At 53.5% G+C, this 13,702-nt stretch overlaps 1 protein-coding gene across 18 annotated transcripts; it reads left to right on the forward strand.

Annotated features, from left to right (window-relative positions):
* Positions 1–1,664: 1,664 nt before the first annotated feature.
* Positions 1,665–7,822, forward strand: ADAD2 (adenosine deaminase domain containing 2). 18 transcript variants are annotated; one of them, XM_016930279.4, is made up of 11 exons: positions 1,818–2,324; positions 2,502–2,558; positions 5,111–5,251; positions 5,602–5,649; positions 5,737–5,862; positions 5,928–6,108; positions 6,192–6,359; positions 6,477–6,706; positions 6,788–7,031; positions 7,287–7,428; positions 7,526–7,822. In XM_016930279.4, the coding sequence occupies exons 1-11, from the start codon at positions 1,907–1,909 to the stop codon at positions 7,628–7,630; spliced, it is 1,860 nt and encodes a 619-aa protein (XP_016785768.1). In that variant the 5' UTR covers positions 1,818–1,906; the 3' UTR covers positions 7,631–7,822. The 18 variants fall into 18 exon arrangements, with proteins under 18 accessions (XP_001151022.1, XP_009429579.1, XP_016785768.1 ...); XM_016930280.4 differs by having other exon boundaries at positions 7,308–7,428; XM_016930281.4 differs by having other exon boundaries at positions 5,958–6,108.
* The last annotated feature ends 5,880 nt before the right edge of the window (positions 7,823–13,702 follow it).

A 13,702-nucleotide genomic window follows, 5' to 3' on the forward strand; every position in this document is an offset into this window, starting at 1 on the left:
ATGTCTTAAATGTACAGCTCATTGAATTTTTATTCATACATAGAAACCCACATGAACACCACCCAGATCAAGACAGAGAATATTTCTATCACTCAAGAAAGTTCCAGCCAGGCACAGTGGCTCATGCCTATAATTCCAGCACTTTGGGAGGCCGAGGTGGGAGGGTTGCTTGAGTCCAGGAGTTCAAGACCAGACTGGTCAACAGAGCAAAACCCCCATCTCTACAAAATTTTTTTCTAAAAAGAAAATTCCCTGGTGCCACTTTCCAGTCAATACTTCCTTCAAGAAGGAACCACTATTTGGACTCTTATCACCATAGATTAGTTTTGCCAGTTCAAGAACTTTACATAAGTGGAATCATGGAGAGGATGTGTCTGGCTTCTTCCACGCCATGTGCCTAATAGATTCACCTGTGTTGTGTACGCAGCTGTTGGTTCCTTTTTAAATTAGTGAGTCGTGTTCCATTGTATGAATATACCATTGATTTGCTCACGCAACCTCCTGTTGGTGAGCGTTTGGGGCGTTACTGGGTTTGATGACTTTGTGGAAGCCTCTCTGTGGATATGTGCAGCCCTCAGTCCATTTCTGGACATCTGCTGTGCTGTCCCTTCACTCTCCTGGGCCTCATCCCACTCTCTGGGCTGCACACACACACAAAATGGAATTGTTCTTCCTGATGTCAATCCTTGACATGTTGGGGAGGCTGACTACCCAGCCCACCACACCTGCTTCTTCCAAGTCAAAGGTTCTGGGAGGACTCCACCACCTGGTCCTCATATGCCCCAGCATCCTCACTGTCACAATCCTGGAGAGCGCTGCCAGGCCCAGCTTCAGCAGCAGCAGCAGCAAGCACTGTGACAAATCTTACAGACACTGGTCATGCTTTCCCAAGTTAGTGGCTACTGTAAGACTCCGTTGAACTTGCAGCCTCCTTCAAGCAAATACGCGTTGCATCACAGTAAGCCTTGTGTAAATTGTCTTCATCCCTGTCTTTATCTTATTTTTCCTATGTCTCTTGATCTCTAGCTCTTCACTTTAAACAATTGTTATCTTGTAGTATTTGTATGAATTAACTCAAAATCCCTTCTTAGGGGGGAAAAAGGCAGAGTATCAAATGGCTATTTTTTTTTAAATTATTTATTTATTTTTTGAGGCAGAGTCTCGCTCTATTGCCCAGGCTGGAGTGCAGTGGCACAATCTCAGCTCACTGCAGCCTCCTCCTCCCAGGTTCAAGCGATTCTCCTGCCTCAGCCTCCTGAGTAGCTGGGACTACAGGTGTGCGCCACCACGCCCAGCTACATTTTGCATCAAATGGCTAATTCTTGGCTGGGGAACACTTATGTTTGGCTTCAGAAAGGCCTGCAGTGAAATTTTATATCCAATGATCCTGCTGACAGTGTGAACCCCTAATTCCTGTGTTGAAGTCTCCAGGCTCAGCCAGTGAAGCAGCTGAGCAGCCTGTGATGTGGAGGTGCCTAGGGGCCTAGGGCAGGAGCTAGAGTGTGAAACTGGACCTGACGCCCCCAGATCCTCCTCCCCCGCCTTGCAGGCTCCGCGACCACCCACGGTTAAAGAAGCAGCTGCTAGAGCAACCCCTCACCCACCCACCGGAACTTCCCTCCAGGCCATGGGACGTTGGTCTCAGCCGGAACTTCCGTCCAGGCAGTGGGACGTTGGCCTCAGCCATAAGCATCCAAGCCGCCATCGTTGGGAGACTGGCCTTCCCATTGGCAGGGTGCACTGTCCATCACAGATCTCAGGGCTCTCATTGGCCATCGTATGGCAGGGGTGGAGCTCCCCACGCTTTGTCCGCGTGCTCCCCACGTGAAGGCACCCGCCCTGCGCGTGTGAAAGGGCGAGAGCAGCGCGAGATAGGGCCTAGCGTCTCAGATCTTCGTTGGCGGCCATGGCTTCGGCTTCTCAGGGCGCTGACGACGACGGCAGTCGTAGGAAGCCCCGCCTGGCTGCATCGTTGCAGATCAGCCCCCAGCCCCGCCCCTGGCGACCGCTACCCGCCCAGGCCCAAAGTGCCTGGGAGCCCGCGCCCGCGCCCGCGACGTATCGCGCGGAGGGTGGGTGGCCCCAGGTCTCGGTGTTGAGGGACAGTGGGCCTGGGACAGGGGCCGGAGTCGGGGAACTGGGGGCAGCCCGGGCGTGGGAAAACTTGGGGGAACAGATGGGGAAGGCCCCGAGGGTCCCTGTGCCCCCAGCAGGGCTCAGCCTGCCGCTCAAAGACCCACCTGCCAGCCAGGCCGTGTCCTTGCTCACGGAGTACGCGGCCAGCCTGGGCATCTTCCTGCTCTTCCGGGAGGACCAGCCACCAGGTGAGGCCGGGCCGGGGCATGGGTGTGCCAGAGGGCAGAGCCACGGAGGGCTGGGTCCCAGGACGTGGGGAGGAGGGGGTCTGGGGAAGGTGGACCTTGGTCCCTATGCTCAGAGACACCGCCAGAGCAGGACCTGGCCTGAGCTTGGGACCTTGGGGTGGACCCTGCTGTGAGCAGCGATCTCCAAGGATCACCAGCCACACCAGATGCTCAACTGTGAAAGAGTCATGACAGGTGAACATTCTTCCCACCTGACTTCCAGGGAGGTTAAGGCCCCCTGGTATTTCTGCATACGTTTTTAGAGCCACTTACATGCAATTTAAGTTGCCATGCTACCATTGGAGATACCGGAATGGGAGCCACTCCCCTGACTTAAAGACGTTATTAAGCACAGTTTGGTAAGGGTAATACCGTGTACATGATACAGAGGTAAACCGTTATTTCCTCTTCTTCAATAATACCCCTCAAATCCCTTAACTCAGAGTGGTTGTTTTGTGTTTTGGATTTTTTTTGAGACAGGGTCTTACTCTGTTGCCCAGACTGGAATGCGGTGGAACAAGCTTGCCTCACTGCAGCGTCCGCCTCCTGGGCTCAAGTGATACTCTCGCCTCAGCCTCCCGAGGAGCTGGGACTACAGGTGGACTCCACTACACCTGGCTAATTTTTGTATTTTTTTTGTAGAGATTATGTGGTTTTACCATGTTGCCAAGATTGTTCTTGAAGTCCTGGGCTCCAGCTATCTGACCTCCTGGGCCTCCAAAGTGCTGAGAATACAGGTGTGAGCCACCACACTTGGCCCAGAGTTTTAATTTAAAAGTTAATTGCAGACATTATGCTCCTTACCTGTAAATATATTCACGTGTTTTTTGTTTGTTTGTTTGTTTTTCTTTTTTCTTTCTTTTTGAGATGGAGTTTCACTCTTGTGGCCCAGGCTGGAGTTCAGTGGCACTATCTCAGCCCACTGCAACCTCTGCCTCCCAAGTTCAAGTGATTCTCCTACCTCAGCCTCCCGAGTAGCTGGGATTACAGGTGTCCACACCAAGCCCGGCTAACTTATTTTTGTATTTTTAGTAGAGATGGGGTTTCACCATGTTGGCCAGGCTGGTCTCAAACTCCTGACCTCTGGTGATCCACCCGCCTGGGCCTCCCAAAGTGCTGGGATTATAGGTTAGAGCCACCTTGCCCAGCCCTTTTTTTTTTTTTCTTAGAGACAGAGTCTCGCTCTGTGGCCCAGGCTGGAGTGCAGTGGTGAGATCTCAACTCACTGCAACCTTTGCCTTTCGAATTCAAACGATTCTTGCGCCTCAGCCTGCCGAGTAGCTGGAATGACAGACTTGTGCCCCCATGCCCAGCTAATTTTTTTGTGTTTTAGTAGAGATGGGGTTTCACCGTGTTGGCCATGCTGGTCTTGAATTCCTGTCCTCAGCCCCACAAAGTGCTGGGATTACAGGAGTGAGCCACTGTGCCCCGCCTCATCTATATTTCTTAAAAACAAGGGCATCTCTTATGTAACTACAATACAATTATCAAATCCTGGAAATTTAACATTGATATAATACCATCTTCTAATTTCTATTCACATTCAAATTTTGCCAGTTGTCCCAGTAATGACCTCATGGCCATTGTTTCCCACCCCAGTATGACATTACAGTTAGCTGTCATGCCTCTTTAATCTCTTACCTGAAACAGTTCCTGTCTTTGTCTTTCACAACATTGATGTCTTTGAAGAGTAAGGGCCAGTAGTTTTGCAAATGTCCTTCAGCTTGGGTTTGTCTGTTTCCTCAGAACTGAGTTCAGGTGATGTGTTATTGAAGTGATGTCGAGTCTTTGGCACGCATCTCACCAGGAAGTGTGCGATCTTGCTTTGTCCCCTGGCGATGCCAGCTGTGGGGATTTGACTAGGGTGGCATCTACCAGGTGTCTTCACTTTCTCCTTTGTGCTGAATAAGTCATCCAGGGGAGGCATTTGGAGATCATGTAGATATCCTGTCCCTATAACATTGTCACTTGTGGTTTTAGAAAATCATGCTTTGATGGTTCTCCCCAGATTCCGTCGCTGTTAGGATGGCAGCCACGTGCTGGCTTTCTAAGGCCAACATCCCTTCCACGTCTGTCTGTGGTTGCTGGTTTTGATGCCTGTTTAGAGCAGACAGATCTCAGCGCAGTGGGGAGTGCTGAAATGGGTTCCCTTCCAAAAGGGAAACCCCCAGAGGGGCAGTCCTTGGGAGAAACAATTTAGCAGCAAGTACTGTGAAATTAACCCTGCACCTTTGACCATGTGATCCCAGTTCCAGATTTTTCATCTCTCTTTTGTGTTATAAGTAACACCCAAAATGATACTGTTTCATAGAAAAAGTGTTCAAATATAGAGCCCCTGGAGGAGAGAAATTGAAAGCACTGTGTCTGTGGCAGGTGGAAGTGCTCAGAGCCTTCCTCCTGAGAACAGGGTGGCGTGGGCTCTGGAGAGGGGACCTGGATTTGGGTCCTGACACAAGTTGGGCAAACCGCCTGCCGTTTCTGCTCATCTGTGAAATGGAGTCACGCATCCCTGTTGTGGAGGAGTTGGGTGAGGACTTGGTTGAATCAGCGATGGGTCACAGCCTGCAGAGGCACTCAAGGGTGTGCGCAGCATGGGGTGGCGATGGAGCCTGGTGGAGGAAGGGAAGGGCAGTCAGGGTCTCATTATTCTGGCCGTCCTCGATGTCAGGTGTCAGGAGGAGGCAGAGGTGGTACCTGTCACAGGGCGAAGGCCAGGGAGCTGCTTCCTCACCTGGCTCCTTCCCCAGGTCCCTGCTTCCCCTTCTCTGTGAGCGTGGAACTGGACGGTGTGGTCTGCCCTGCGGGCACTGCGAATAGCAAGACAGAGGCCAAACAGCAGGCAGCGCTGTCTGCCCTCTGCTACATCCGGAGTCAGCTGGAGAACCCAGGTAATGGAGGGAGGGCCAGGCAGCTGAGCCGCAGCTGGGGACAAGAGGCCTGAGGCTGGCAGTCCTGTGGGGAGGCGGAAGTGGCTGTGCGTGTGAGCAGGAGGTGGGTTGCTGCACGAACCATCTGAGCATCAGGACATCACCTGCAGGGAGCTGGGGCGGGGTACATGTGCCGGTCCCTGCTTTCATGTCCTCTGGGGACACTGGGTGTAGGGACTGCTAGAAGAGCAGCTCGTGTAATGTCCGGTGTCTGGAAGATGAAAACTTCCTCTCCCCACCTCCTTGGCTTCCTGAGGGATGGAGGGTGGGCCTTGGCACCCACACCAGCCTGCCCTCCTTGCCTCTTTCAGAGTCCCCCCAGACCTCCAGCCAGCCTCCACTGGCCCCCCTGAGCATAGGTAGGTGAGCATTCACGGACCCAGGCTGTAGTGTTGAGGGGAGAGGCGTGGGCCCCCTTCTACCTGCACTCTCTCGCCCTGGCGCAGAGAACATCCTGACCCATGAGCAGCGCTGCGCAGCGTTGGTGAGCGCTGGCTTTGACCTCCTGTTGGATGAGCGCTCGCCATACTGGGCCTGTAAGGGGACTGTGGCTGGAGTCATCCTGGAGAGGGGTAAGGATCGCCCTAGCCCTGACCCTGGCCCCCTGGGAAGGGCCCCCTCAAGCTCCTTGCCTTAGGCTGGGCCGTCTCTGCCCCTTCCTGCACAGAGATCCCGCGTGCCAGGGGCCACGTGAAGGAGATCTACAAGCTGGTGGCTCTGGGCACTGGCAGCAGCTGCTGTGCTGGCTGGCTGGAGTTCTCGGGCCAGCAGCTCCATGACTGCCATGGCCTGGTCATCGCCCGCAGGGCCCTGCTGAGGTGAGGGGCAGTGGGGTGGGCGCCTGATAGCAGCCTTCGCCAGGACAAGGTCTTCCCAACCACCCTATGCCTGTCGTTCCTAGGTTCTTGTTCCGGCAGCTCCTGCTGGCCACACAGGGGGGCCCCAAGGGCAAGGAGCAGTCCGTGCTGGCCCCCCAGCCAGGGCCCGGACCCCCATTCACCCTCAAGCCCCGCGTCTTCCTGCACCTCTACATCAGCAACACCCCCAAGGGCGCGGCCCGTGACATCTAGTATGCAGGGCCCCTGGGGCAGGCGGGGGATGGGGCTCCCTCGTTTGGGCTGCTGGGTGGGGGCCGGGGTCAGAAGAGCGGCCCTGACGCTGATGTCTGTCCCCACCCGGCCCGCAGCCTGCCCCCCACCTCGGAAGGTGGCCTCCCGCACAGCCCACCCATGCGCCTGCAGGCCCATGTGCTCGGGCAGCTGAAGCCTGTGTGCTACGTGGCGCCCTCGCTCTGTGACACCCACGTGGGCTGCCTGTCAGCCAGCGACAAGCTGGCACGCTGGGCCGTGCTGGGGCTGGGTGGTGCCCTGCTGGCCCACCTGGTGTCTCCACTCTACAGCACCAGCCTCATCCTCGGTGAGCACGTGGTGAGGGTTGGGGGGTGAGAAGGGAGGGCAGGGAGGTCACTCACCTTGTCCTGTCCCTTCTGCCCTGCAGCTGACTCATGCCATGACCCTCCAACTCTGAGCAGGGCCATCCACACCCGGCCCTGCCTGGACAGTGTCCTGGGGCCATGCCTGCCACCTCCCTACGTCCGGACTGCCCTGCACCTGTTTGCAGGGCCCCCGGTGGCCCCTTCCGAACCCACCCCTGACACCTGCCGTGGCCTGAGCCTCAACTGGAGCCTGGGGGACCCTGGCATCGAGGTTGTGGATGTGGCCACCGGGCGTGTGAAGGCCAAGTGAGAAGGGCCCCCTGGGGCCGGGCTGTGGAGCGGTCCTGGTGATGGAGGGCTCATGCATGAGCTTCCTCACCTCAGTCTAATCCCAGCGCAACCCCTTAGCTCAACCCCTTCGCTTAACCCCTTACTAGCTCCGTAGTGGTGGCCACACCTCTGCCTGCCCTGTGAGTCCTGTGACATTGTCACAGTGTGAGAGGAGGTAGTGTGAGGTGTGTAGCAGGCCTGCTGGTCCAGCTTGTATCTCTCTGATCTCAGTGGCATCCTCTCTTCATCCAGTGCCGCCCTGGGGCCTCCCTCCCGTCTCTGCAAGGCCTCCTTTCTCCGGGCCTTTCACCAGGCGGCCAGGGCTGTGGGGAAGCCCTACCTCCTGGCCTTGAAGACCTACGAGGCTGCCAAGGTCGGTCCCCCTCCCCGATCCCGGTCCCTCTCCAGCCCTGCAGTCCCTGCCCCCTGCAGGTACCTCCTCTCACCCCACCTCTCATCTCCCGCCCTAGGCTGGGCCCTACCAGGAGGCTCGCCGGCAGCTGTCTCTTCTCCTGGACCAGCAGGGCCTGGGGGCTTGGCCCTCGAAGCCACTGGTGGGCAAATTCAGAAACTGAAGTCGGCCTCCGCGGGACCACGGTCCCGGAGCCAAGCTATACCCCTGCTTGGGGAGTGCCCTATCTGAGGAGCGTTGTGGGGAGAACATGGGTTGTGCGGGGTGAAACTGGGGCTGGAGGGAAGGAGGAGCCTGCTGTGGTTGGGAGGCGGCTGCTGCACGTTTGGGCTTGAATAAAGAAGTATTTCTGGTTCCTGTGTGTAGTTGGCTGTGTGTGTGTGTGTGTGTGTGTGTGTGTGTGTGTGTGTGTGTGTTTATGTGTTGGGGTGGCCAGGGGCCCTTTGTTTGCGGGGAGAGCCCCTCCTCCTTTGGGAAGCCATGTGTTCACTGGGTTCCCATCTGGATCCTCTCACTGAGCCACTGAATTGTCACCCCAGCCCCTGTTAACAGGGCTGGAGGCAGGTTTAGGAGGGGAGGTGACCTCCCCTGGTTCCTCCTGTTTTCCAGCCTGTGTGCTGGAGGAGACCACGGAGGCCATGGGTTGCGGGTGTTGTAAAGGGTGGGAGGGCAGGCTGCTTGGGTGTGTGAGCATTTTGTCCTCTGGCCGCTATTGGGGCTCCAAATCCTTGCCTTTCTGGGCCCCTAGGATGTGTGGGAGGGCAGAGAACACCCTTCGCTGGTCAGAGCTTCAGCTGCCCTGGCCCTCGAGGGTGCTGTGGGGTCTGGGCAGCCCCATGTTGAAGGGCGTGGGGAGGGCATGAGCAGCATCAGTGCTATCCCTGGGCCGCCCGGCTGTTGGACCTGGGCGAGGCATTGGACCGCTAGAGCCTGCGTCTTCCACCATGGAGAGGGACAGTGCTCCTGCCCGGTGTGGGCTCGGCAGTTCTCTCTCAGTTTCCCCCAGGGTAGCATAGTAAGCCCACATGGCAGTCAGGCACTCTGTTGACTCTGGATGGGGAGAGAAGATGGTAACACTAAAAGCATGCATGCACACACACTCGCACACGCACACGTGCACGCATGCACACACACACACACACCTGGAACCTCGCCAGCATGGGCACTATAGCCGTTGAGCCAGGAGCACAACAGCTTTGGAGTCCAGGGACCTGGGGCCAGGGACAGTAGAGGACCATGGCCAGCCCTATGACCCCCACCCTGTGACTCCCTCCCTGCATCCCTAGCAGTTGCAGGGTTCAGAACCACAGGCTGCTCTCCCATGTGGGGTGCCTCTGGGAGGGATTAACATCTAATCATGGGGCTGAGTAAGAAGATTGCGCTCCCCAGTGCGGGCAGGCACCATCCAATCCACTGAGGGCCTGCAAAGAACAAGCAAGCAGAGGTAGGTGAATTCGCTCTCTCCCCTTGAGCTGGGACATCACAACTCCTGGGTCTCTGGCCTTCAGACTTGGACCAGGACTCACGCCATTGGTTCTCCCAGTTCTCAGGCCTTCGAGTTTGGACTAGAATGCCACCACGTGGGCCCCCAGCACTCACACAGCAAATGGTGGGACTGCTTCGACTCCGTATCGTGTGGGTCAATGCCTCGCAATACATCTCTATATATCCTGTTGGTTCTGTTTCTCTGGAGAACCCTGACCAATGCAGACAGCTCACTCCAGAGCTGTCACTCAGGGCCAGGCCTAATGTTGAAGTCGTGAGATTGGGTCCTCTCCCTCCAACCCCCTTTTGTCTCTGCCACTGCGTGTGTGTGGCCGTGGCCATAGCCAGCCACTTAACCTCCGTGCTTGTGGGTTGACTCATCTAGAGAAATAATCAGAGGGCTGGTCCCAGGGGTGTGTTCTTGGCCAGCCTGCCCGTCTGCAGGCCTGGGCTTTCCGTCTGCTTTCGCTGGGCTCATGCTGTCTCCTTTCCCCACAGTAACGATGAAATGGGAGAATCTGAGGGAGGTGGGGTAGAGGAAACAGCACCAGTGGACAGATTAGACAACTCCAGCACGCCTGAAGCGTGGTGTATCTGTTCTGTTTTAACCTCCCACAGCTCGCCATGATAGATGCGATCATTGCCTCAGTGTACAGGTGAGGAAACTGGCAAGGTGCAGTTAGGTAACTTCTAGAACACCCAGCACCTGAGGTGGGCTGGAGCTGTGGTAATGTGCAGGCCGCCAGGCTTCCAAGCCCTCCAATTGCAGCCACCACCCAGGGCTGCAGCTGGATTTCCTTAAATGACCTTGGATGAAACTCTGAACCTCTCTGAGCCCCAGTTTGCTCATTTATAAAACAAGGACTAGGTGATATCCTTCCTAAGGTTCCCTCGCGTTCTCTGCTCTGCTCTATCCCGACTGCTGCAGGAGGTCAAGAGGATGCCCAATGCTATTACAGGGAAGAGCTGCAAGCTGGCAGGCTGCGGGGAGGCGAGGCTGGAGCTGGAGGCATCAGGCTGGGAAAATGGCAGGCGGGAGGGCCGGAGAGGGGAGCTGAGAGGCAGGAGGAGCTGCAATTCACGTGTGCAAAGGACAGGAGGTGAGCCCTTGCTGAGGGAGGAGGACTACAGAGAGAGGCGTTTGCACCAGCAGGAAGGGTCCGCGGGGCCGGGAAAGCCAGGAAAGCACCGATTTCTTGTTTGAGAAGACAAGGATTTTTACCTTTAGTTTTTGCTTTTTTAAAAAAACAAAAAAACAGAAAACACTTCTCAGGCCAACCTTGAAATAATGATTTCTCATGGCTCTTTTTTTTCAGGGATGGAGCGGGGGTTTAAAAACACCCAAGCCTATTAGCCTGTGTATTACACATTGTTTTCCCCAAGAAATAGTTTAAATTGATTTACTTTTTGTACTGCAGTAGTAACTACAACCAAATCTGGAAATATACCAGCCATTTCCAATTTCAGTTTGATGCAATGAGCCTTTTGGTGTTCATTAATCACATAATCACTGGGTAAACAAGTTTTTCAAATCGACATTAACTCTGTTGTGTTCCGCCAAATCAGTAATATTTGTCCCCACGTTGCATACATCTGCTTGGCCAATGCTTTCCTCCCAAGACAGTCTTTTCATGACATCAGAGCCGCTCAGTTCTTTTGACTCAGCTTGTTCATTACTGCGGGGTGATGATGAAAGCTACTTTTGAAATGCGGATCTGTTGATGTCTAGTTGGCCGTATCTCCTCTGGGTGTAAGTTTTACCAACAGTAGCATATTTGAATTGGGAAGTGATGTAATCTCACCTGGCACAAGTGCTGCCTCCTCCGAGTGCCATCCCGTCACTCCATCCTTCCTCCTGCAGCTCAGGGCACCCTCTGTTCTGTGCTGACCCATGTGTTGTCTTCACTCCGGGACAGAGTGTGCCGAGTGGAAGTGTGGACCTGGGAAGTCTCTGGGAGGCCAAGGCGCCACTCTGCCTCCCCAGTCCTCAGCTTCCCCACTTGCCAACTGAGACAGGATCACAGACATGCAGCCTGCAGGGCCATGGTGAGATGAGGGGGGAAGCGTGCCTGGCACTGTTCGTGGCTCTCTCGGCAGCCCTCAGCAGTGACTGTCATCAGGCCTATCTGCCATCATCTCCCAGCATGGGGCCTTGTGCATTTATCTCCATCTCCTCCTGGGGGGGTCTCCCACATAGAAGGTGCCCAACAAACAAGCACTGAATGGAAAATTAGTTAGAGGATCACTTGCAGGAGTGTAACCTACCCCTATATAGAGAGAGACCAGAAACCCTGTCCTCAAAACCCTGTAGAAGACACTTTGAAAATTTCCATTGTGCTCTGAGCCCTTTTCCTATGCCCTGGAGCAGTCAGTGAGAACCTAGAGAAAAGTTAGTGAGAGTCTAGAGGAAAGTAAATTGTTACCTTGCCTCATGGTTTAGTGGTGAAATTACCTTTTTAAAAATTATAGTTTTAAAAGATACATATATATTTGAGATTTATCTATCTATCTGTCGCCCAGGCTGGGGTACAATGGAACGATCTCGTCTCATTGCAATCTCAGCCTCCCGGGTTCAAGTGATTCTCCTACTTCAGCCTCCTGAGTAGCTGGGACTACAGGTGCCCGCCACCATATCTGACTAATTTTTGTATTTTTAGTAGAGATGGGTTTTCACCATGTAGGCCAGGCTGGTCTCAAGCTCCTGGCCTCAAGTGATCCACCCACCTCGGCCTCCCAAAGTGCTGGGAATACAGGCATATGCCACCGCGCCCGACCTAAAAGATATTTTTAAAATCGATTTTCCTGGGTATCCAGAGGCAGCAGGATGACGTACCCTTCCCTCTGTGCCATGCACAAACATTAACTCAAATTGGATCACACACCTAACGCAAGAGCCAAAACTGCGAAACTCTCAGAAGAAAACATAATAGTAAAATTTTATGACCTTGAGTTAGGCAAAACTTTCTTAGATATGTCATCAAAAGCATCATGATAAATGAAAAAATAGAGAAATTGGGACTCCATCGAAATAAAACCCTTGGTGTTTCAAAGGGTACCATCAACAAAGTGAAAAGAAAACTCACAGAATGGGAGGATATACTTGCAAATCATATATCTGATAAGGGGCATATACCTACAATGTATAAATAACTCTTACAGCTCAGTAATAAATTCAGCCCAATGAATGGGTAAAGGATATGAATAGACATTTCTCTAAAGAAGATACTGAGGCCAGGCATGGTGGCTCGGGTTTGTAACCCCAGCACTTTGGGAGGCCAAGGCAGGTGGGTCACCTGAGGCCAGGAGTTCGAGACCAGTCTGGCCAACTTGGTGAAACCCCATCTCTACTAAAGATACAAGAAAAAATTAGCCTGGCATGGTAGCAGGTGCCTGTAATCCCAGCTACTTGGGAGGCTGAGGCAGGAGAATCACTTGAACCTGGGAAGCAGAGGTTGCAAAGACCCGAGATCGTGCCACTGCACTCTAGCCTGGATGACAAGAGCAACATTCCATCTCAAAAACAAATAATATTAACAAAGAAGATACTCAAATGGCAATAAAACACATGCAAAGACACTCAGCACCATTAGCCATCAGGGAAATGCACATCACCATGCTAATGACAGCCGGGGGTGTTGGTATGCACATGTGGTCCCAGCTACATGAGAGGCTGAGACAGGAGGATCACTTGAGCCCAGGGGGTCAAGGCTGCGGTGAGCTATGATTCTGTCACCCTGTACTCCAGCCTGGGTGACAAAGTGACCTCCTGTCTTAAATAAAATGTGGTATTACTTTACCCCCACTAGGATGGCTATAATAAAAAAGGCAGATAATAGCAAGTGTTGGTAAAGATATGGAGAAATTGCAATCTTCGTGCACTGCTAGTGGGAATGGAAAATGCGGCAGCCTCTGCAGAACACTTAGGCAGTTTTTTTTTTTTTTTTTTTTTTTTTGAGACGGAGTCTCGCTGTTGCCCAGGTTGGAGTGCAGTGGCGTGATCTCGGCTCATTGCAGGCTCCGCCCCCTGGGGTTCACGCCATTCTCCTGCCTCAGCCTCCCGAGTAGCTGGGACTACAGGCGCCTGCCACCTCACCCGGCTAATTTTTTATTTTTAGTAGAGACGGGGTTTCACCGTGTTAGCCAGGATGGTCTTGATCTCCTGACCTCGTGATCCGCCCGCCTCGGCCTCCCAGAGTGCTGGGATTATATGTCGTGAGCCACCGTGCCCGGCCGACTTAGGCAGTTTTTCAAATGATCAAACATAGTTAATATGTGACCCAGCCATTCCGCTCTTAGGTGTAAACCCAAGAGAATAAAATATATGTCCACTCACAGATCTATACACCAGAGTTCACAGAAGCACTATTCATAATAGCCCTCAAATGGAAACAATTCAAGTGCCATCAACTGATGAACGGATAAAAGGAGATGCGGTTCATCCATATCATGGAAACTATCCTGTCATAAAAGGAATGAAATAGTGACACATGCTACAACACGGGTCAACCTTGGAAACTTCATGCTGAGTGAAGAAAGCCAGACACAAAAGGCGATGTATTAGATGATTTCATTTACATACAATATTCAGAGTAGACAGATATGTGGTGGCCTAGGTCTGGGGGGAATGGAAGAATGGTGTGTGTGTGTCTGCTAATGGATCTGGGATTTCTTTTTAGAGTAATGAAAAATGTTCTAAAATTGAACATGGTGATGGCTGCACAACTCTCTGAATATGCAAAAACCATTGACC

The sequence above is a fragment of the Pan troglodytes genome, chromosome 18 (assembly GCF_028858775.2).
Source record: "Pan troglodytes isolate AG18354 chromosome 18, NHGRI_mPanTro3-v2.0_pri, whole genome shotgun sequence".
NCBI classification, from domain to species: Eukaryota; Metazoa; Chordata; class Mammalia; order Primates; family Hominidae; genus Pan; species Pan troglodytes.

Excerpts from the sequence above, each read along its gene's own strand:
- ADAD2 (XM_016930287.4), top strand. The coding sequence starts at position 1,907 with ATGGCTTCGGCTTCTCAGGGCGCTGACGACGACGGCAGTCGTAGGAAG. Across the intron at positions 5,650-5,736 it reads ACTGGCCCCCCTGAGCATAG|AGAACATCCTGACCCATGAG; the intron begins GTAGGTGAGCAT and ends GCCCTGGCGCAG. Across the intron at positions 6,109-6,191 it reads GCCCGCAGGGCCCTGCTGAG|GTTCTTGTTCCGGCAGCTCC; the intron begins GTGAGGGGCAGT and ends TGTCGTTCCTAG.